General features: G+C 44.9%; 1 protein-coding gene across 3 annotated transcripts in view; it reads left to right on the forward strand.

The window, feature by feature from the left end:
- LOC137535363 (zinc finger protein 585A-like) overlaps positions 1 to 25,430 on the forward strand; it is an 83,708-nt gene that overhangs the window by 28,880 nt on the left and 29,398 nt on the right. The window contains exon 1 of one of the 3 annotated variants that reach the window (XM_068257193.1): positions 21,882 to 21,944. The exons of the other annotated variants lie outside the window; for them this stretch is intronic. Within the exon in view, the coding sequence (XP_068113294.1) occupies positions 21,926 to 21,944 (19 nt within the window). The 5' untranslated portion in view covers positions 21,882 to 21,925. Of the gene's footprint in view, positions 1 to 21,881; positions 21,945 to 25,430 lie in introns of those variants that run through there. 3 annotated transcript variants of the gene reach the window in all.

The raw sequence follows: 25,430 nt of genomic DNA on the forward strand, positions 1-25,430 counted from the left end.
CTTTCATCACTTGAGGTCCCCAGAGCTCCCACGGAGGCTGTTCTATCATTTCATTGTTTTCACTATACATACAGATTTATGCACCTTCTTAGTATAGTATATTAGACGTGCTTTTCATGGCACACCTAAGTACACTACATGCATATTTTTAGCTGCACTGCACTGCTATGTGCTTCATTGTTGACGCTTTTGTGACCGTATGCGTCATTGCATACGTATTGCACGTTTTTTTTTTTTTTTTTTTTCTACTTAATGCGACTTTATTGCAGCATAAGACCAATTATTTTTGTTTATTGTTCCATATGTCGGTTTAGATGCTTGCAGTGTTTTTTTGTCCCTATGTGCGTCTTTTGATGTCCTATGCGTCGCCGCATGCGTGTTCTACACTGTAGTAGAGATCGCTTTCACTTTAGATGTGCTCTTTACTTAAGCAATCTCCACTTCTTTTTTTTTTTTTTTTTTTTTAGTAATCATAAGCGCATTACACTGCTGTGTACATACATTTGCATAACTTTGCATAATTTCCATCTATCGGATACCTATGGGATCTGTCTTGCATGATCACTATAGATGTTATTCACTTTCACTACTTAACCACTTAAGGACCACGTGGATTTTTAATGATCCGTGCTGCGCGGGCTCTCCAGCCCGCAGCACCGATCAGGTAAAAGGCAGGGCGATCAGACTTCCCCTCCTTTTTTCCCCACTAGGGGGATGTCCTGCTGGGGGGGTCTGATCGCCGCCGGCTGCCTGTGATTTGCGGGGGGGGGGGGGGTTCCTCAAAGCCCCCCTCCGCAGCGATATTGTGCGCTCCCTCCCCTTACCTCCCTCTCTCTTCCCCTGTGTGAGGCGCAGGACGGATATCCGTCCTGCACCGGATAGGATAGGCTTCAGCCTATCAAATGACGGCGATCCCCGGCCAATCAGAGGCCGGGGATCGCCGATCTCTGTCACGGCGCTGCTGCGTAGCAGCGCCGTATTGATGTAAACAGCGGGGATTTATTCCCCGCATGTTTACATTACGTGTGCGAGCCGCGATCGGCGGCTCGCACGCTGTTCACGGAGACAGCCTCCGTGGACTAGCATGGAAAGCCACTAACGACCCGCCGACGCCTATCGGCGTTAGGCGGTGGTTAAGGCCCTCGGAGCTCCCATGGAGGCTGTTCTATCATTTAATTGTTTCTACTATGCATACAGATTTATGCACCTTCTTAGTATAGTACATTAGACGTGCTTTTAATGGCACACCTAAATAAACTTCATGCATATTTATAGCCGCACTGCTATGTGCTTCATTGTTTACGCTTTTATGATCGTATGTGTCATTGCATACGCATTTTTTTTTTTCCCACAGGAAGAACTTGTGCTCCACTTGACCCTGGTGGAGTGCAAGGCTACTTCCTGAGTTCCAGTGACTACTTCTGGTACAGGAAGTGCCTGTCTTTCAGCTAGAAAGAAGTCTTTGCATAGGAATGACATGCCCTAGGGCAGAGTAATCAATCTAGCTTTTAATTTAGCCCTAACTAGCCTACTACGAATTGGATATGCAGGTAATATTGCATTCACTTTTTCTTATTCACACTATCTGTGAGATCTTTTGCTACTATCCCTCTGACACAATGCAATTTGTCACAATTTTTTATTTTGTGTTTGATGCTTTCTGCCTTTGACTAGTGTAGTCTAAATAAGGTGGAGTCTAACCACTCCCACTTTTTAATTCAAAAATGTTATAAAGTTGGTGCTGGCCGCCTGGTCGCCTTTCTCCCCTGATGACGCAAGATTGCGAAACCGGTCGGGAAGGCGACAGGCGGCACCATTTTATTTGAGGTCTTCTATTGACCATTTTATGCGCGCTACTTTTTCGGGGTTCCCAGTGCACGGGCCCCGTATTTTAGTTTCTTTTATCCTTGCTTTTAAATTGTTTTACTTGTTATGTAATAAAGACGGTTTACACTTAGATGTGCCGTACATCTCTTTCATGTCACTATCCTACTGGACTCCTTTTTGGCGAGTCTCTGCGACCTCAGGATATCTAATATATTCCGGAGGAATCTGTGGTGTGCAACATCGCTGGTGAAACGACACCATTTGAAAGTTCTGCAGACCATCTATCAAACTCGTTTACAACCTTATAATGTGGGTTGTTGGAATCTGGTAAGCCTTGCTTCTTTACATTTTTGTTCGAAGATCCTGTATACCAGAAAATGACGAAAGCTGTATTACTATAGACCTGCGCTGACTTTATATATTCATTGCTTGTGTGGACTTTTGGACATTGTCCTTCTCGGCTGCGGTCGCCTTCTGCCTTGGCGCTGACACTTGTTGTTTAATACTTCTCTTCCGTTATATAAACTGACCTGGTTGGTAAGAGGGGCGGGCTCCTCATTGGATAAGGTCTGGAAGCCCTGGTTGCAATGTACTGGTTCAGCCATTAATAATCTAGATGCATCTCCCAGCATTGTGGACTCCCTCTGATAGATACCTCTGTGATGCTTTGTGCAGCCCTGGTCTGGGATTTCATACTGGTCCATAGATTTTATGTGTGTGACTTGGTCAGCTTATGATGCAATCCTGTATGTTCTTCATGCTACTGAATGCCTATATGTCTATTTACTTGCTTTTGTATAATCTTTTATATCTCTGCGATATAGCCTGATATAACCTAAATATGTCTTGTACTGTCAATGGGTTGTTTTGTGTTGCTGTTGTGCATTTTGATAAACAATAAAAAGATTAAAAAAAAAAATCAACCGTTTTGGTCAATGATGAATCCAAACATTTTGGCAATAACAGAGTACCCACAAAATGCACTCATTGGTACAGATAACAAAAAACATAAATCACCATAACTGGAGAATACTTGGAAACAAAGGCCAGGGATTAAGGATCAGTGATTTATTTTTCAGAACAACTTGCTGTAGCTTGGTTATGATACATTTGCCACACATTTTTTTAGCAATTCATTTGCTAACACAAATATATAGTCGTCTTGGAGACATAAATAAGGCTTTCCTCCTGGAGGTATAAATACTGGTTTCATCCTGTCTGGTTTTGAGGTACATTGTTGTGAAACAGGACTGCTTCAATTACAGCACCCAATACTTTGTTAAATAAATTAATATATTACAAACACAATCATTACCTACAAAAGTGCAAACTTGCAGGCCAATAAAATGTATAGCATAGAGGTAGAGACATTGGTGCAATCAGGGCAGTTTCTAGCCTTTTTTCACCCCCGGCAATACATTTTGTCATTTCTTAAAGAAGAAAAAACATTGAACACATTCCATATGATATAAACCATGTGCCATGTAATACATGCTGCCACTATGCAACTCAAATAATAACCGTAGGCATTATGTCACCCACACTAGAAGTTCCAACATAATTTCCCCACAGAACAATTTCAGGTATCATGTCCTTGCCATTACAAAATCAAATTATCAAGCAAGACAGTCTTCATTTCAGAATACTTTTTGCGCTCATGCTGTGGTTAGCGGGATCAGCTTCACTCCAGCTGCTAATGTCATGGCAGCCAGAGGGACACTGATTATGCTAAACAGCATGAGCACATAGAGCGTGAGAGTAGGTCACATGACACGGAACTCGGCATTGATGTGGCTTCTACCACGGCTCGTAGCATGGGGGGTATAGCAAGAGGTGGGAGCAGAAGCAAGGAAAAATAAGCATGGTGAAGGCTTCCCCTGTGGCTCACTCTGCTATGGAAATGCACATAATGGGGGTACAGAGAGAAGTCTGTTGGCAGAAAAGCACAGACTGCTATTACTCTACTGTGGTTATTATACAGAAGACCCCTTTTCCCTCATCCTGGCACACCTTGCATAAAAGATGCTGGGGAAGGGGGATGCGGGAGGCAGAAACATTTCACATGGATTAGGCCTGAATGATAAATCGAAATTAAACCGAAATCGAAATCACCAAGGTCACAGTTTCAGAATAGTCAAAGCAGCAATTTCTGTGATTACGTCATTTTCGCATGGGGGAAGTTTGAAGAAGCGGCTTCAAACTTACCCCCAGTCCTGACGCGTGATGCCTGCAGCATCGGCAGTGTTGGACATACCTTCCACATGAGTCCAACACTGTCCATCCTCTCTTGCCATCTGCTGACTCATGTACATACTTCCTGGTCCCTGTATGTCACTTGACATACAGGAAGTATGCCATGCATTAGAGCCTGCAGGAGACAAAGTGGATAGACTGGGCATCGCTGGACTCTTGCTGGAAGGTATGTCCAGCACTGCTGCAGCTCGGGGGCACAGAAGAGACAGATGGGGCACAAAGGGGGCAAGATAGAGACCCAGAGGGGACACACAGGGGCACAAAGAGAGACGGTGACAGAGGCACGCAGAGGAGGGGAACAGTACCTGATTTGAAGGAAATCATGAATTGAATCGAAATTGCGATTTCTGACAGAAATCACTCATTTACATTTTTCCTAAAATCGTTCAGGCCTAACATGGATCACTGTTCTTATGGAGGGGAACAGGGACATATATAGTCTGCCTGTTCTGATTTCTTGGTGGGGAGGGGGTGAAATATACTGGCTGCACAGTTACATGGCTTATGAAGGGGGAGTGGATAATTGCTGCACTTTGGGACCAGGAGGGTTACTGGTTGCAACTGGGGACCAAGAAGAGTTATTGCTTGCAATACTTTTTACAGGCAGCCATTAAACCCTCCTGGTCCCCAAGTGAAACCAGTAACTTTACTAGGTAGACTTATACTGGAGTCAATAAATCCCAACTTTAGACAATCAGAGATTGGGGTCAACTTATACAAGAGATCGACTTATGCACAAGGTCCAAGTATATACAGTAGTTATTATAGTTAGCAATATTGGAGTTCTAATTTAAAGGATACCCGAGGTGAGATAGACATGTATGTACAGTGCCTAGCACACAAATAACTATGGAACTGTGTTCCCTTTTTTCTTTCTCTGCCTGAAAGAGTTTAATATCAGGTATGTAAGTGGCTGACTCAGTCCTGACTCAGACAGGAAGTGACTACAGTGTGAACCTCACTGATAAGAAATTCCCCTTTTTATCTCTTTCTTGCTCTCAGAAGCTGTTTTCTGCTAGGAAAGTGTTTAATAGTTGGAATTTCTTATCAGTGAGGGTCACACTGTAGTCACTTCCTGTCTAAGTCAGGACTGAATCAGCCACTTACATACCTGATATTTAACTCAGGCAGAGAAAAAAAGCATAGTTATTTGTGTGATAGGCACTGTACATACACATGTCTATCTTATCATGTCACATGTCACCTCGGGTATCCTTTAAAACAATCCACACAAGAAGGATCCTCTTCCTGAAGCAGCGTCTGTGACTACAGCCCCAATGTCTGTAGCAAGAGCCAATAGTCCATAAGCCAAGGGCTAGATTGGTAAAATACTAGTAGTAGTATGGATTAACCTTTCTAATTGGTCCAATTAGAGATATCTTTTTTTAAGAGTAGCAAAATTAGAGTAAAGCACTTCCAATGCTTCCAAAGTTTAATTCCATCCGGTACATAAAGTTACAGCAAAAGAAAATAAAGGGACGGCCTAACAGCCGTTTCACGGTTCTCCTCGCTTTGTTAGAGGCACATGGATAAACAGAAGAGCTGTTCCCCTGGTTTATATTGCACGGGGATTGGGACCGCCCCTTCTGGGTGTGTGTCATCAGCCACTGTGGCCAATCAGGATCTAGGGCTTTCGCACAATCAGTGTGATGTGTCTGCTGGGCTGGGGTCACATGAGCGGGCCTCTGGGTCAGGTGGCATGTGGTCTTCATAGTAACAAGACACATCGGATCTTTCCTTGGCTGTGGACAATGCGGAAGCAGCCGCTTGCCACTGGTTGCCATGGGGACATTCACACTTGGGGATTAAACCTCCGGGGGAACTAATCTAGCTGCCTCCTGTCCTAGCGATGTCTCATGATCCCCTCGTCTCCGGGGGAGATCAACAGTTTTCAAACCTGTGAACCTAAGGAGGGATTTTTTTTTACCCCGTGTTCATCTGCCATGTGTTGAATTAGCCTGCTTGCTCCTTTTTTGGTCTTATGTAAGTTTACATGCTCTTGAAAACGTGTACAGAGCTGGCGTGTCATCTCTGTATAAAATCGGTCACAGGGACAGAGGATTGCATATACAGTGAACACAGACTGGCAGAAAATCCCTAATTACAAGTTTCACCCCCCAGAGAGACTCTCTTACCTGGTAGGAATTGAGCGCAGTGGTTACATTTGCCACATTTAAAATTACCTGTGGTCTGGAATGTGTTAGCTAATCCGGCTGTCTCTGTGCCCTACACTCACTTTTTACCAGTAGATCCCCAATGTTTTTGGCTCTATGGAAGGTAACCAAGAGTCTGTTAGGAATTCTGACCTTTAACTTGGGAGATTCTTTCAATTTATCTCAGTTTCTACAAATTGAGGTACAGATTGTTTATTGTTTTTCACCATTGGGGAGAATTCCCCCCCCCCCCCCCCCGCCCCCCGCCAGTCTTACTCAATCTTTTCCTCCCCGACTCTCAACTGATTCACATCTGAGGAGGATCTGGCCCTACAGTAGGCTCTATCAACTCTATTAATCAATGGTAGTGGTTACCCCCGGGCCAGGAATCTCAGTCCTAACTCCTGACTCTGTTGTATAATGTCCTCATCTTTGCTGTTGTTCCTTCTAAGGTGTACAGATGGCCCGAACATCAGATTTTGGTTTTGCGAACCGCTGCAAAAGTTCAAGTTCGCGCGAACCACCATAGACTTCAATGGGCAGGTGAATTTTAAAATGTACAGGGACTATTTCTGGCCACAATAAATATGGAAAAGGTGTTTCAAGGGGTCTAACACCTGGAGGGTGTGTTGCGGAGTGGGATATATGCCAAAAGTCCCTCTGAGTAGGGTTACAATCCCTAAAGGGCAGAAATCACATTGCATTGCTAAATTGGAGGCATAAAGTGCTTTAACCACTTGCCGATTGCCCACAGCCGATGGGCGGCGGCAAAGTGGACGCCGAAAGGACCGCAATACGCCGAACGGCGGTGGCTCCTTTCGGCTCCTAGGGGCAGCGATCACGTCACTGGTGGCGCGCGCTGCCCCTGGCAACAGGCTCCGCCCACCCACAACGTCATCCCGCCGGCCGGTAGTAAGCGCCGGCGGGATGTTATCCCGACGATCGCCGCGTACAAAGTGTATAATACACTTTGTAATGTATACAAAGTGTATTATACAGGCTGCCTCCAGCCCTGGTGGTCCCAGTGATCGAGGGACCACCAGGGCAGGCTGCAGCCCTCCATGTCTGCACCAAACACACTGATCTGCCCCCCCCCCTGCCCTCTGATTGCCCACAGCACACCTCAGACCCCCCCCCCCCCCCCCTGTCCACCCCCCAGACCCCTGTTTGCACCCAATCACCCCCCTAATCACCCATCAATCACTCCCTGTCACTATCTGTCAGTGCTATTTTGTTTTATTAGGTCCTGATCTGCCCCCTGGGGACTCCTGATCAACCCCCCCACCGCTTAGATCATCCACAGACCCCCCCCCCCCCCCCGTGTACTGTATACATCTATCCTCCCCTAAAATCACCCAATGGTCACCTGTCAATCACCCATCAATCACCCCCCTGTCACCACCTGTCACTGCCACCTATCAGAGATCAGACCCTAAACTAAGATCAGACCCTAAACACCCGCCCACACCCTCAGACCCACCATCATATCACCACCAAAGTGCATTGTTTACATCTATTCTTCACTCTAATCACCCCCTAATTACCCATCAATCACTCCCTGTCAATATCTGTCAGCGCTATTTTATAGATTAGGCCCCTAACTGCCCTCTGGGGGCTCCTGATCACCCCCCCCTACCCTCAGATCCACCCCAGACCCCCCCCCCCCCCCGTGTACTGTGTACATCTATTCTCCCCTGTCAATCACCCGTCAATCATCCCGTCACCACCTTTCACTGCCACCCCCCTGATCAGACCCTAACCTGCATCTGATCACCACCACACCATCAGATCGCCCGCAGACCCACCGTCATATCACCACCAAAGTGCATTGTTTACATCTGTTCTTCCCTCTAATCACCCCCTAATTACCCATCAATCACTCCCTGTCAATATCTGTCAGCGCTATTTTATAGATTAGGCCCCTAACTGCCCTCTGGGGGCTCCTGATCACCCCCCCCTACCCTCAGATTCACCCCAGCCCCCCCCCCCCCCCCCGTGTACTGTATACATCTATTCTCCCCTGTCAATCACCCGTCAATCATCCCGTCACCACCTTTCACTGCCACCCCCCTGATCAGACCCTAACCTGCATCTGATCACCACCACACCATCAGATCGCCCGCAGACCCACCGTCATATCACCACCAAAGTGCATTGTTTACATCTGTTCTTCCCTCTAATCACCCCCTAATTACCCATCAATCACTCCCTGTCAATATCTGTCAGCGCTATTTTATAGATTAGGCCCCTAACTGCCCTCTGGGGGCTCCTGATCACCCCCCCTACTCTCAGATCCACCCCAGACCCTTCCTGTGTACTGTATAGGTGTATAGGTGTCTTGCGCTCCTAGTCACTAGTGCTCGTTCACAGCAGTTTCCTCTTTAAACTCATGCACTGCGACGCTCCGTAATGGGGTGGCTTGGCAAGACACTAAAAACAAACGGAGCGTTCCATAATGCATTATTCAAAGGGATAATTTATTCAGAAATTCAAAGTTATACTCACAAGTATATGGGTAAAACTCGCATGTCAGCGGGCAGCCAGCCGCTTAACCTCAACAGTGGAGGATGACGCGCTGTGGCCAGCAGCGCGGGTCCCGGTGGCCTGGGTTCCGTCTCGCTGGGAGGTGGGCGTGGCCGATGCTCAACATGCGGATGACGTCATTACGTGTTTCGGCGCACAGCGCCTTCGTCAGATCTGACAGTTGTTTTTTTTTTTTCTCAGATAAGTTTTTTATTGTTTTATATAAACAACACAATACATGTACATGACAATCATATGCAGTACATTTCATAACAGCAACAACAAGATTTATTAGAGTGCGGTTAGGCCGCCAAGACATTCCTATACCACACCTAACCCTCCCCCCCCCCCCCCCCACCCTCCCCTCTCTCGTGGTCTCACTCCACACCCCGCCAATCATTCAAGAGAAGCTAGGTCGTAGCAGTAGCTCACTTGTTCAGGTTGAGTTATAGTCTATTCCTTGCTTTTTAATATATTCCAACCAAGGTATCCAAATATTGTCAAATTTAAGAGGACAATTCCGTTGAATGTAAGTGAGTTTATATAGAGACAGTGATGTATTAACTGTAATAATCCAGTCTGCACCTGTTGGGGGATGTGCCCGGATCCAATGTAGAATTATTGTTTTCCTAGCGAAATAACACAACATATCCCAAAGAAGAACCAATCTTCTGGATGGTGTAACTTCCCCCGAGATTCCCAATAAGTGTGTCTTAGGGTCAAGATCTATATGACGTTCAAATATTTTCTGAAGTACTACATTAGTTTGTTCCCAGAATATATGGATTTCGGGGCACTCCCACACCATATGTATAAAATCAGCAGTATGATATTTACAGCGAGGACATTCCGCAGTTCTACCAGAGTACATCTTAGCCAGTCTAGCAGGTGTGTAATATGTTCTATGAATAAATTTAAGTTGTATAAGTCTATCCTTTATAGAGATTAAGTATTCTCCTGAGGCCTCAAGCAGGTCCCTCCACTCCAGCTCCTCTAAACCAGGCACATCAATTTTCCAGGTTTGATAAAGCCGATCCAGCTTATAGCCAGAACTCTCCTGCAGATTTGCATAAATTGTTGAAAGGGGGGATTCAAGATGTTTTTGGAGAAGAAGGGCTTCGAGAGGGTCTGATTTAAGTGTAATCGTTCTCGGGAACTGGGAATGAGCGGCGTGACGTATTTGGAGGAATCTAAAAAACATTTGACAGTTGTTTTTAGTTTCATACATCTATTCTCCCCTGTCAATCACATGTCAATCACCCGTCAATCATCCCGTCACCACCTTTCACTGCCACCCATCAGATCAGACCCTAACCTGCCTCTTGCTGGCATCTGATCACCCCCACACCCTCAGATCGCCCGCAGACCCACCGTCATATCACCACCAAAGTGCATTGTTTACATATGTTCTTCCCTCTAATCACCCCCTAATTACTCCCTGTCAATATCTGTCAGCGCTATTTTATAGATTAGGTCCCTAACTGCCCTCTAGGGGCTCCTGATCACCCCCCTACCCTCAGATCCACCCCAGACCCCCCCCCCCTGTGTACTGTATACATCTATTCTCCCCCTGTCAATCACCTGTCAATCATCCCATCACCACCTTTCACTGCCACCCATCTGATCAGACCCGAACCTGCCTCACCCCCACACGATCAGATCGCCCGCAGACACACCGTCATATCACCACCAAAGTGCATTATTTACATCTGTTCTTCCCTCTAATCACCCACTTATCACCCATCAATCACCCCCTGTCACCACCTGTCACTGCTACACATCAGATCAGACCCTAATCTGCCCCTTGCGGGCAACCAATCACCCGCCCACACCCTCAGATAGCCCCCCAGACCCCCTCTGATCAACTCGCCAGTGCACTGCTTGCATATATTCCCCCCCTCTAATCACACCTTGAGACACCCATCAATCACCTCCTGTCACCCCCCTAGCACTCCTATCCATCAGATCAGGCCCAAACCTGCCCCATTTTAGAAAGAAGACACCCCAAGGTATTCCGTTAGGTGTATAATGAGTTCATAGAAGATTTTATTTTTTGTCACAAGTTAGTGTAAAATGACCCTTTGTAAAAAAAAAAAATAATAAAAATCAATTTCCGCTAACTTGTGACAAAAATAAAATCTTCCATGAACTCACCATACTCCTAACAGAATACCTTGGGGTGTCTTCTTTCTAAAATGGGGTCACTTGTGGGGTTCTTATACTGTCCTAGCATTTTAGGGGCCCTAAACCGTTAGTAGTCTAGAAACCAAATGCCTCAAAATGACCTGTGAATAGGACGTTGGGCCCCTTAGCGCACCTAAGCTGCAAAAAAGTGTCACACATGTGGTATCGCCGTACTTAGGAGAAGTAGTATAATGTGTTTTGGAGTGTATTTTTACACATACCCATGCTGGGTGGGAGAAATATCTCTGTAAATGACAATTTTTTTTTTTATTTTTTTTTTTACACGCAATTGTCCATTTACAGAGATATTTCTCCCACCCAACATGGGTATGTGTAAAAATACACCCCAATACACATTATACTACTTGTACGGTGATACCACTTGTGTGACACTTTTTTGCAGCCTAGGTGCGCTAAGGGGCCCAACATCCTATTCACAGGTCATTTTGAGGCATTTGCTTTCCAGACTACTCCTCACGCTTTAGGGCCCCTAAAATGCCAGGGCAGTATAGGAACCCCACAAATGACCCCATTTTAGAAAGAAGACACCCCAAGGTATTCCGTTAGGTGTATGGTGAGCTCATAGAAGATTTTATTTTTTGTCACAAGTTAGTGGAAAATGACACTTCACAAGTATGTGAAAAAAACAGTAAAAATCTATTTCCGCTAACTTGTGACAAAAAATAAAATCTTCTATGAACTCACCATACTTCTAACGGAATACCTTTGGGTGTCTTCTTTCTAAAATGGGGTCACTTGTGGGGTTCTAATACTGCCCTGGCATTTTAGGGGCCCTAAAGCGTGAGGAGTAGTCTAGAAACCAAATGCTTCAAAATGACCTGTGAAATCCTAAAGGTACTCATTGGACTTTGGGCCCCTTAGCGCACCTAGGCTACAAAAAAGTGTCACACATGTGGTATCGCCATACTCAGGCGAAGTAGTATAATGTGTTTTGGAGTGTATTTTTACACATACCCATGCTGGGTGGGAGAAATATCTCTGTAAATGACAATTTTTTTTTTTATTTTTTTTTTTACACGCAATTGTCCATTTACAGAGATATTTCTCCCACCCAACATGGGTATGTGTAAAAATACACCCCAATACACATTATACTACTTGTACGGTGATACCACTTGTGTGACACTTTTTTGCAGCCTAGGTGCGCTAAGGGGCCCAACATCCTATTCACAGGTCATTTTGAGGCATTTGCTTTCCAGACTACTCCTCACGCTTTAGGGCCCCTAAAATGCCAGGGCAGTATAGGAACCCCACAAATGACCCCATTTTAGAAAGAAGACACCCCAAGGTATTCCGTTAGGTGTATGGTGAGCTCATAGAAGATTTTATTTTTTGTCACAAGTTAGTGGAAAATGACACTTCACAAGTATGTGAAAAAAACAGTAAAAATCTATTTCCGCTAACTTGTGACAAAAAATAAAATCTTCTATGAACTCACCATACTTCTAACGGAATACCTTTGGGTGTCTTCTTTCTAAAATGGGGTCACTTGTGGGGTTCTAATACTGCCCTGGCATTTTAGGGGCCCTAAAGCGTGAGGAGTAGTCTAGAAACCAAATGCTTCAAAATGACCTGTGAAATCCTAAAGGTACTCATTGGACTTTGGGCCCCTTAGCGCACCTAGGCTACAAAAAAGTGTCACACATGTGGTATCGCCATACTCAGGCGAAGTAGTATAATGTGTTTTGGGGTGTATTATTACACATACCCATGCTGGGTGGGAGAAATATCTCTGTAAATGGACAATTGTGTGTAAAAAAAATCAAATAATTGTAATTTACAGAGATATTTCTCCCACCCAGCATGGGTATATGTAAAAATACACCACAAAACACATTATTCTACTTCTCCTGAGTATGGCGATACCACATGTGCGACACTTTTTTGCAGCCTAGGTGCGCTAAGGGGCCCAAAGTCCAATGAGTACCTTTAGGATTTCACAGGTCATTTTGAAGCATTTGGTTTCGAGACTACTCCTCACGCTTTAGGACCCCTAAAATGCCAGGGCAGTATAGGAACCCCACAAATGACCCCATTTTAGAAAGAAGACACCCCAAGGTATTCTGTTAGGAGTATGGTGAGCTCATAGAAGACTTTATCTTTTGTCTCAAGTAGCGGAAAATGACACTTTGTGAAAAAAAAAACAGTAAAAATCTATTTCCGCTAACTTGTGACAAAAAATAAAATCTTCTATGAACTCAACATACTCCTAACAGAATGCCTTGGGGTGTCTTCTTTCTAAAATGGGGTCATTTGTGGGGTTCCTATACTGCCCTGGCATTTTAGGGGCCCTAAAGCGTGAGGAGTAGTCTAGAAACCAAATGCTTCAAAATGACCTGTGAAATCCTAAAGGTACTCATAGGACGTTGGGCCCCTTAGCGCACCTAGGCTACAAAAAAGTGTTACACATGTGGTATCGCCGTACTCAGGAGTAGTAGTACAATGTGTTTTGGGGTGTATTTTTACACATGCCCATGCTGGGTGGGAGAAATCTCTCTGTAAATGGACAATTGTGTGTAAAAAAAAAAAAATCAAAAAAATCTCATTTACAGAGATATTTCTCCCACCCAGCATGGGTATGTGTAAAAATACACCCCAAAACACATTATACTACTTCTCCTGAGTACGGCAATACCACGTGTGACCCCTTTTTGCAGCCTAGGTGCGCTAAGGGGCCCAACGTCCTATGAGCACCTTTAGGCTTTACAGGGGTGCTTACAATTTAGCTCCCCCCAAAATGCCAGGACAGTAAACACCCCACAAATGACCCCATTTTGGAAAGCAGATACTGCAAGGTATTCAGAGAGGGGCATGGTGAGTCCGTGGCAGATTTTTTTTTTGTCACAAGTTAGCAGAAATGGAAACTTTTTTTTTGTTTTATTTTTGTTTCAACGTTTCATTTTCCGCTAACTTGTGACAAAAAATAAAATCTTCTATGAACTCACCATGCCTCTCAGTGAATACTTTGGGATGTCTTCTTTCCAAAATGGGGTCATTTGGAGGGTATTTATACTATCCTGGAATTTTAGCACCTCATGAAACATGGCAAATGCTCAGAAAAGTCGGAGATGCTTCAAAATGGGAAAATTCACTTTTTGCACTATAGTTTGTAAACGCTATAACTTTTACCCAAACCAATAAATATACACTGAATGTTTTTTTTTTTCTATCAAAGACATGTAGCACAATAAATTTGGAAAAAAAATGTATACAGAAATTTTACTTTATTTGACAAATTTTATCACAGAAAGTTAAAAAAAATCATTCTTTTGACAAAATTCATGTCTTTTTTGATGAATATAATAAAAACTAAAAGTCGCAGCAACAATCAAATAGCACCAAAAGAAAGCTGTATTAGTGACAAGAAAATTCATTTAGATAGTAGGTTGTATGACCAAGCAATAAACCGTGAAAGCTGCAGTGGTCTGAATGGAAAAAAATGCTCTGGTCCTTAAAGAGACACTGGAGTGGAAAAAAAATTATGATATTATGATTTATATGTGTAGCACAGCTAAGAAATAAAACATTAAGATCAGATACATCAGTATAATTGTTTCCAGTACAGGAAGAGTTGAGAAACTCCAGTTGTTATCTCTATGCAAAAAAGGCATTAATCTCTACGACTTTCAAAGTCGTGGAGAGGGCTGTCTTCTGACTTTTATTATCTCAACTGTAAGTTAACAGTTTTCTTTTTATCTGCCAGAGGAGAGGTCATTAGTTCACAGACTGCTCTGAAAGAATCATTTTGAATGCAGAGTGTTGTGTAATCTGCACATATTAGAGAATGATGCAATGTTAGAAAACACACTATATGCCTGAAAATAAAAATATGAGAATATTTTCTTTGCTGCTAATCTTCTAGTAATTATTCATAACACACAACCAATACATTATATCATATATATTTTTTTCGCTTCAGTGTCTCTTTAAGGGGTAGAAAGACTGTGGTCCTCAAGTGGTTAAGAAACATCTTGCATGTGTATACATCGATCACGTAGTGTAAGTAGTGTACTGCTTCACACTTACAGACCAAACTCGCACTGCCACAAACAGCCGCAAAGCGTTGTCATTAGTTGACACTATCTTGTGCTGCGTACAAACACCTGTGCCTGGGAATGTGAAAGCAATCTCTAATCCAACAAAACTGAGATCACGGGTGTAAAACCTGTGATCACGAATTTGGATTCAGCTACCGTCGCCTAAAACCCGCCAACTTTAAGGGTTAATGGCAAAGCCCCCTTAAAGAGACACTGAAGCGAAAAAAAATATGATATAGTGAATTGGTTGTGTACTATGAATAATTACTAGAAGATTAGCAGCAAAGAAAATATTCTCATACTTTTATTTTCAGGTATATAGTGTTTTTTCTAACATTGCATCATTCTATAATATGTGCACATTACACAACACTCAGCATTCAAAATGAGTCTTTCAGAGCAGTCTGTGAAGTAATGACCTTTCCTCTAGCAGAGAAAAAGTAAATAGTCCAGGAACAGTTGAGATAATAAAAGTCAGATAACAGCCCTCTCCACGACTAACTTAGTCGGAGAGCTTAATGGCTTGTTTGCATAGAGATAACAACTGGAGTTTCTCAACTCTTCCTGTACTAGAAACAATTACACTGATGTATCTGATCTTAATGTTTTATTTCTTAGCTGTGCTACACATACAAATCATAATATCATCATTTTTTTTTCGCTTTAGTGTCTCTTTAAATGCCAGAATCCCCAAATTTGCAGGTTATTGTAAGAAGAAAAGTGGGAGCAAGGGACAATTTTTTTTTTCAAAAAGACCTTATACTTTTTGAGAAAATTTGATTTTAAAAGTTCAAAGAAAAAAACGATACATTTAAATGCCGGTCAATGACAGATCGTGGGAAATATTTCCCAGCAGTTAATAGCAAAGGCCCCTTACATCCTAGCAACACCAAATTTGCAGGATATGTTAAAAAGAAAGTGGGAAACAATATTTTAAAAAAATAATAATTTTTTTTTATTTTTGGGGAATGTTCTGAGTGTGGGAAATTTGAAAACAATTGACGTGGGGTCCCCCCTCCTGAGCTTATGTAACCCCTTGTCCCCCATGCAGGCTGGGATAGCCAGAATGCAAAGCCCCGGCCGATTGGGGCCTCGCACCCTGAGCTATACCAGCCCGCATGGTCCATGGTATGGGGGGGGGGGGCTGCGGGGGAGAGGGGCGGCCAAGCCTTCCCCTCTCCCCCCGAGCCCTTGTCCAATCCATGGACAAGGGGCTCTTCCCCACCTCCGGTCCCCCAGGAGGAGGTAGGGGCGACAACTCCGTGGAGGGGTTCACAATGGTATCTGGGAGTCCCCTTTAAGAAGGGGACCCCAGATGCCCACCCCCCTCCCAGCAGAAATGAGTATAACAGTACAAAGTACCCCTTACTCATTTCCACAAAGGGTTAAATGAAATAAAAACACAACCACGAAAAAAGTTCTTTAATAATCTTAATTAAAGCGGTTTAAAATTTTCTACAAAAATGTGTTTTCCTACTTTTTATAACCCATACAATTATCATATTTGCTTTTGTGCACAAATATTATTATTCATTTAATAAACACAAGAGTAATAAAGCGCTCACAAACCACAATACACAAATACAGCAAGACAGGCCCAACAGGGCCAGCAAGGGATAGAACAATACACCAGTAAAAACGAGTGGAGCGCTAGCCTGTTAAGCAGTTCATTAGGTAATAGTAGATAGGGAAAGCGCTCAAAAGTCAAATTCCATAGCTCAATTGAAACAATCTTCAGAGTATCTCACAGAGATCATAATACAGTTCAAATAATAGGAAGTGGCACCCCAGTACCACTCCCCCAAGGTAGAACGACTCACCAGATGAAATGGCCTAATTGGGCACGTCTGCGCTTTAGGGGTATTGGCCACCCCTCAGCCTCTCCGGCAAGCCTCCTCCACTGTATGCTTCCAGATCAGTTGAACCTCCAGGAGAAAAGCACAAAGAGACACTTCACATAGCGTAAAAGGGGGTAATCTTCCCACGTTTATTAAGATTAAAATGTTTAAAAAAGTAACAAAGTTATGAGCAGAGTACTAGCACGGTGTGGGACTGGGGAGTAAGTAACCAAAGCCTGCTATATGGCAAAAAAGTCACATCCCACCCGTACAAAGGTCCGCACAGAAGGAAACCGCCGCTAGATCAAACACCGTGTGGCGTGCGCCGAACAATCACCGCGTCCGATTACGTCAGACGTCGCGCTGTTCCGTAGCTCCGCCCTACGCGTTTCATCGCTATGGCGACTTATCAGGGGCCCCTGATGAGTCGCCATAGCGTCGAAATGCGTAGGGCGGAGCTACGGAGCAGCGCGACGCCTGACGTCATCGGACGCAGTGATTGTTCGGTGTTTGATCTAGCGGCGGTTTCCTTCTGTGCGGACCTTTGTACGGGTGGGATGCGACTTTTTTGCCGTATTTTATCTTAATAAACTTGGGAAGATCTCCCCCTTTTACGCTATGTGAAGCGTCTCTTTGTGCTTTTCTCCTGGAGGTTCAACTGATCTGGAAGCATACAGTGGAGGAGGCTTGCTGGAGAGACTGAGGGGTGGCCAATACCCTTAAAGGTGAGTCGTTCTACCTTGGGGGAGTGGTACTGGGGTGCCACTTCCTATTATATGAACTGTATTATGATCTCTGTGAGATACTGTAACGATCGGTGTCAGCACACAGAGAGAATCTGATTATTGGTGATCTGCAGTATCACCAAGAATACAGATATATACCTGATTATGGATGATCTGCAGAATCACCAATAATACAGATATAGTACTAACCTCTGGACACCTATTTGTGTATCGTGAGTGTTTGTTGCAACAGTATGACTTTGAGTAAACCACCTGAAGAGCAGGTGGTCCCGGGCAGTATGGGCAATGCTGCTCTTGAGGAGTACAGAAACCTTCCAGCGGCCTGAGACTTTCCAAGGGGTGGAGTCAGGCAGAAGGTAGGAAGGACCAGAGAGTGAGTGACACCTGAAGGTGGATGTCGCTAACTGATCTGGAGACTAACTCTTAGTGGGGCGAGATAGCTCTCGAGGTCGGGCAAGCAGAGTCGGCAACACAAGGACAGACAAAGTACAAAGACAGAAAGCTGATTCGGTATCCAAGGCAGGCAGGGTTTGGCAACGGATTATCAGATGTGCGAGGTACCGAATCAAAGAGCAGAGGGATAGTCAGGAAAGCAATAGGTCATAACAGATATCAAACAATGCCTAGTCTTGGGTGTGAGGTCCGTGGTCTCTACACCCTGGAACTAGTCTGAAGTATAACAGAATGATAACACAAGTTCCCTAGTCTTGGGTGTAAGGTCCGTGGTCTCTACACCCTGGAACTAGTCTGAAGTATAACAGAATGATAACACAAGTAATCTGGCTCAGTGTGAATTCCCAGGTCCTCCTGGTTCAAACACACTGTTGGATCTGACTAAGGTCTGAGTGCTTCCACGTAGTGTTCGCAACGGCAGACAACTTGTGAGTGGCCAGCAGTAACTATATATAGAGCAGCGCTCTCTGGCGCCACCCCTAAGTGATAGACCAATGGTTACCAGCACTGAGGTCAGCTGACCAGCCTGGTCAGCTGATCCCCCCCTTGGCCAGCATAAAAGTTCTGCCTCTCAGCGCGCGCGCGCGTATTCCTGAATCTATGTCAACTAACAGACCCAGACGCACGCTGCTGTGTGCAAACCGCCGCGCTGGACGAGGAACCAGCCGCCTCACTGTCAGTACACACGGCGGCTTTTCCGCGTTCTCTCAGATTACTAGACGCACGCTTCCGCGTGCCAACCGCCATGCTGGACGCGGAATTAGCCGCCTTGCTGTCAACACACGCGGCAGGCTTTTCCGCGTTCTCTCACAGATACTCTGAAGATTATTGTCTCAATTGAGTTATGGGATTGGACTTTTGAGCGCTTTTCCTATCTACTATTACCTTATTATTCATTTAGCCATTATAACTTTCCGAAGTTCAGTTAATTTATTTTTAAAGCTGCTGGAGCATTTTATTGATAACTGTAGTAATTCTGTTGTAAATGCAGCCACCAGTGATTTCTGACCTGTGTTTCACCCCATTACTCATCAGCTGAAGTCCTGCACAGCTAGAGAATGTTTACATAAATGTATCAAGTAAAGAATGTGTAGACAAGATAAGCTTAACAGCAGTTCGGATGTGGGTTCTCCCTGCAGAAGAAAGAGTCAGCTCTGTGATTTAACCCTTTGATTAATGGACTCCCTAAGAGTCAATATATTCGATTGAAACGTATCACATCTGACTTTATATTGGAAACAGGCCGAACTCCTGACTCCTGAGGATTTTGTGACAAGAGGCTACAATCAGAGAAGATGTGAGGAACTAGCCAAAGAGGTGGGAGCAATGGATAGAGGAGCACTGAGAACGTATAGTGTACATGCTAATGAGGATGGTAACACTGATGTAAATTTCATTACTACATTTTGCAGGGAGTCCCTGATTCTGCGGGACACTGTCCTGCAGTTTTTGCCGCTGTTGGAGGCGGATCCCCAGCTTGCCCAGATCTGCCGAGTTCCACCCAGATTTGTTTATCGTAAGGGTAAATCTATCAAAGACCAATTGGTAAGGGCCGGTATTGGGAGGTTTAAATTACCCCGCCAACTATTTTTGGGTACCCCTAAGAGAGGCACTTTTCCATGTCTTAATTGCCAACATTGCAACAGTATTATTAGGGGCCCCAATATCCAGAGCATGAGATCAGTAAAGCCCATTCCCATCAGAGACTTTGCCACATGTGACACTAGAGGTGTCGTGTATCTCATCAAGTGCCCGTGCGGTTTGCCTTATGTGGGTCAGACCTCAAGGGACATCAAAACGAAGCTCAACGAACACAAGAGCAATATACGCAATCCTGAATCACTAAAAGAGAAAGGGGAAAAGGATGAGGGAAAAAAGAGGGAATATCCCCTAGCATGACATTTAGCTGAATGTAATCATAATGTGAGCCAGCTTCGGTGGCAGGTACTTGAAGTGGTCCAACATCATGAGGGAAGAGAATTTACAAAGGAGTTGCTTAGGCCTGAGGCTTGGTGGATGGACAGGCTGGGATCGCAGTTCCCCGGCGGCCTCAACGAGGACTTTAGTTTAAGGTGTTTGTCCTTTTGACAGTAAGGGTTAAAATTTTGGAAAAGTGTTGTGCCCGCCCTGCAATTGCTGGGAGGGGTGTGTCTATGTAAGTTTGTCTATATGTAAGCTTCAGTTTGTTCAGATGGTTGAGGACTTGAGAAAGGGCATGTAGCCCAAAACATTGTGCTTTCAGTTTGCTGTACAACCACATAAATATGAAATAAATACAGAAGAGTTCCTCTTTAAGGGTCGAGTCCGGATCTGATTGTTTGTGTACGGACAGGAAAACTGAATGAACATGAGGAGGACTGAGAGGGGGAGGCGATGTCTGCTCCGCCAGTGTTTTTAGCTGTGCTGTTTAGCAGGGTCATGTACAAGAGGATATGAATGAGGTATTAGAGAGATCAGGGTTCAGAGAGGGAGAGTGGAAGAGGGGAGGAAAGTCACAAGGGCAGCCTGATCCTGACTGGAGAGCTTGTTGTAGATTGTATTTGTAGACATCACCCAACTTGTCTGTCCTGTTCACTGAGCATCATTACCATCCACCATATAGCTGACATGCAGTGAAGGGAGAAGAGCTTTCTGTTTGATGCTCAACTCGGGTTCCTTTTAAAATGGACATCCTATTCCAGACAAATTCTCCAGAAATTCTGCCTCTTCCTGGTGTAAGCAACTGTAACTTCCTGTAACTATGGTGACACGTCCATACTATATCTCCAGCAATTAAATGCATCTGTACAATTAAGATTTTGTTCAATGAAGAGAAACATTGCAACACTAAGGGCTCGATTCACAAAGCGGTGATAACCCAGTTAATGGGTATCATTCATAAAGCATTTCCGCATGCGGAAATGCTTAACACCGGTGACTTTCCCGACCACTCAGCATAAGCCCCATTCATAAAGGCTCTTTCCGCATGAAAATGTGACAGAGCGATACATTTCCGCCTTGTGCGGAGTTTTTCTAGATTAATCTAGAAAAAGTAACAAACACATCCATTCATAAAGATTAGAGCAAGCGGTATGCGGAAGGAAAATACCGCTTGCTCGACAGTAGCGATAGGCGGGCGGAATACATATAAATGAATGGGAGGGACCTCCCAAGCAGCATCAGACAGAGGAGCGCACGGAGGGAATCGGGCAGCTTTTAAGTTTCCGCATGTCTTCCGCCACGCTGCCGCCAGCTTCCTCCAGAAAACCTCCGCACTTCTTCCGCAACAGGCAGACTTCTTTATGAATGGCCACCCAGAAGTCTTAATTACCGGTTGCGGAGAAGAACGGTGTTTTCCCGCACTACCGACAGCCTGTTTATGAATGATACCCAAAGACTTTAGGCGTGATGACCATTTTTATCATGCCTAAACTCAGTTTAGGCATGATAAGTTTAGGCATGCTAAGTTTAGATAAGTTTAGATCGCATGCAAAGTCCCGCACGCAAAGCAGCGCCATTAAACTCTATGCAAAGTGCACCAGACTTTGCTAGCGCAAAACTTTTGATCAGCTGTGCACTGCGGTGCTAACCCAGTTGGTGCTTAAACTTATCACGCCTAAAAACTTATCATGCCTAAACTTATCACACCTAAACTTATCATGCCTAAACAGAGTTTAGGCGTGATAAAGGGCTTTTCACCACGGTGCTAACTGTTAGCACCGCTTTGTGAATCAGGCCCTAATAGTATTAAATGGCTGAGTGGAGAGGATTACACAGAGCATGCAGTTAGCATACTCACCACAAGATGGCAATCTCACATCTCCCAGGTGGAACACACAGCCTGGAAATAATGAAACCAAAGAGAGGAAGAGACGTAACAGCAGGAGGAGAAGTTGCAGGAGGTGGAGAGAATGGACGTGGCTGGAAGAGGTAATTGTGTGATTGTTGTATATTGAGCAGAGGTCGGGGTGGACATACTTTGTTACAGAGGAGGTCACAGTACACCTGTCACTATCCTGATCATCCCCCTTGCAGTAACTGCCATACAACTACCCAACCCAGGCTACCCAATATGGGGCACGTCTGGCTCCCTATATGGGGGTGGCTACCTAATGTGGGACACATCTGGCTACCTATATTGGAGGGCTACATAATAATGGATACATCTGGTTACCTATATTGGTAGCTACCTAATATGGGGCACATCTGGCTACCTATATGGGGGTGACTACCAAATATGTGGCAAATCTGGCTACCTATATTGGAGGCCTACATAATATGGGAATGACTGCTTTATTCCCCATCTGGTGATTAGTGATTGAATATCGATCGACTATTTACTGCTATTGTGTTTCCTGTTTATTGATGGCCTGCATACGTATCTGTCTCCCTACATAGTCTGCTGGGCCATGTTCTTCTCCAGTTATGTACTATGTTCCCAAGGAACGCATGGCCAGACTCCCACCTCCATTATACGGAGCCGCCACCTGCGCACCCCCGTCTCCCCCTCACCGCACTTCTGCTGGGAACACCGATCAGATGAGCTCTCTGATGCCAGGGCCCTAAAGAAGATGTGGGGCCACATCTACCTCCTCACTAGAGCCGATACACAGGCAGAGAGCGCCACAGAGGCAGACTTGCAGGGGCTCTCATTAGACTATCCATCCTCTGGCCATCCCATCCATCTTCCTAGCAAATGTCTGATCCCTCCCAGGTAAGCTCAATGAGCTCCTGTCACTCAGCTCCTGGCTCAACAATAACATCCCAGATAACCCACTACATCTCCCAAACATTAGCCTCTTCCAAACCCGATAGAGACGTTATATTATCTGGGAAGGAGAGAGGAGGCGGCATCTGCTTCTACATCAGCTCCGCATGGTGCCCAGCCACTACTATTCTTACTAAATGCTGCTCCTCTGACACAGAGCTTCTCCTCATTAACTTCACACCCACATACTCACCAAGAGAGTTCTCCTCCTTTGTACTCACAGGACTCTACACTCCTCCCCCCTCAAGCTCCCCCCCCCCCCCCCCCGAAACGGATGTCAAGAAAGACCCCTGGCTACTGCCTTATCCAACTAATCCCCACCTACAGGAGGTGCCTTGAGTCCTGCATGGATGCAGAATGCTGAAAGGTGCTAAACTCTGTTCGGCAGGCATTTAAGTGAGACCTGAGGCAAATATTGCGTAGTATGGATAGAAGGGCACCAAAAAAAAATAAAAGTATCTAAAAAGTTTAAAACATGACAGAGGTGCCTGCCACTTCTACTGACCATATCTGCTATTACTCTGTTATTGCCTGATGAAGCGAGATCAAACTTGCAAAACGTGTTGCATTGTTACCTGATGTATGTAAATAACCTTGTTCTATTTGACAAACGCATTGGCAATATTTGTGTCTGCTTGGAGGAGGCACGCCCACCACTGCCTCCTCATGTTTTAAACTTAAAAAAAAAAAACTTTTATCCTTTTGGTGCCTATGTATCCATACTATGCTATATCAAGTTCACCCCTGGTGGAGGGGTGTTACCTCCTTTTTTTCCTCATCTACGGAGAGCGACTTTTTTGAGTGGAGTCAGGTCAAATCTCCCCACCTGCCTATACAGTGGTTGCCTTTGAGGTAACCCTGGTTTGTGAGTATAGCTTATTACTCTTGCTGCAAAATCCCAGAAAACACAGCGCTCTCCTGAAAGCCATTAAAAGCTAAGCTGTTAAACGCCGGCATTCTTGGAAAAAAAACAACAGCGTTTGAACGAGACGCTGAGCAGAAGCCTGTGTGAACCAGCCCTCATACTTCATTTTTACCACCAGTACATACTACACTATATTTGGCTCTTGTCGTCCCTACTCTGTGTTCTGAGGCAAATATTGACACTTACTGCCAAACACGTACCAGGTATGTTGTGGCAGGTAAATGCTTTAACTGCCAGCAATGTACCTGGTACGTTATTGGGAGTTTTGTCCCCCGGAAAGCAGTGGGAAGGGGGCCGACATCATTCCTCCCTCCTTCCACATGCCCCCCTCCCCCCCACCTCCCTGCATGACTGGATTAGCTGTCAGGAGTGCAATCGCTCACCCGATCGCTCCTCCATGTAGCGTGTCCCACGCCGGCAGCCATTCTCTTTCTGTTCCCATAGTAACAACGCGTCATACAGAGATCGGGAGAGGAGAGAGGGGACACCGTGTGGAGCCAGCGATTGGGTGAGTTTATTACACACTGACCGCTGCGCTCCAGCCATGCATGGGGGCCCATGTGGAGAGAGGGTGATGTGAGCCCCCCTCCCCGCAGTGGCCCCTATACCTGCTACCTATACTGGCTGCACCTGTACCTGGCTACCTGGATTGGTGCATCTATTCTTAGCTACGTATACTGGCTGCACCTATATCTGGCAACCTGTATTGGCGGCACCGATACGTGGCTATCTATACTGGCTGCACCTATACCTGGCAACCTGGACTGGGGCATCTATTCTAGGCTACCTATACTGGCTGCACCTATATCTGGCTACCTGGACTGGGGCATCTATTCTAGGCTACCTATACTGGCTGCACCTATACCTGGCTACCCTTAATGGGGCATCTATTCTTGGCTAGCTATACTGGCTGCACCTATATCTGGTTACCTGTACTGGTGCACCTATTCCAGGATGGGAAAAGTGGGATACCAATACATAACCTGAAAGCCACCACAGCAGCATGGCCCTTTTTTACATTTGGGCATCTTCCTTAAAGGAGAACTGTAGTGAGAGGTATATGGAGGCTGCCATATTGATTTCCTTTTAAGCTATACCAGTTGCCTGGCAGCCCTGCTGATCTATTTGGCTGCAGTAGTGTGAATCACACCAGAAACTAGCATGCAGCTAATCTTGTCAGATCTTACAAAAATGTCAAACACCAGATCTGCTGCATGCTTTTTCAGGGTCTAGGGCTAAAAGTATTGGAGGCAGAGGATCTGCAGGATTGCCAGGTAACTGGTATTGCTTAAAAGGAAATCAATATGGTAGCCTCCATATACCTTTCACTACAGTTCTCCTTTAAGGTGGGCAGAAACGATCGTTCAGGCCCACTAATGGAAGGATAGCTGCTATCCAGTTTGATCATATTAATGGAATCGATCTGAAAAAAGGATCAATGCAATTGATTTTACAATTGAATTGGAGAATTAATAGTTTGAAGAATCGTATCATTTATGGCCACCTTAATAAGGATAATTGGATAGGGGTGCAAATTCAGTGCTTGCCACAGGCGCTGTTACCCCTTGATTCGCCACTGCATGTGGGTAGCTTGGAATGAACAACCAATCTTAGTTTCTTTAAGGCATTAAAGAAACGGATAAAAAATTCTTCTGCCAGTTTTCATTCTAGAAAAGCACTTAGGCTGAAGTTTGAACCTTAACCACCTGAGCGGTATGGATGA

The sequence above is a fragment of the Hyperolius riggenbachi genome, chromosome 10 (assembly GCF_040937935.1).
Source record: "Hyperolius riggenbachi isolate aHypRig1 chromosome 10, aHypRig1.pri, whole genome shotgun sequence".
NCBI lineage: Eukaryota > Metazoa > Chordata > Amphibia > Anura > Hyperoliidae > Hyperolius > Hyperolius riggenbachi.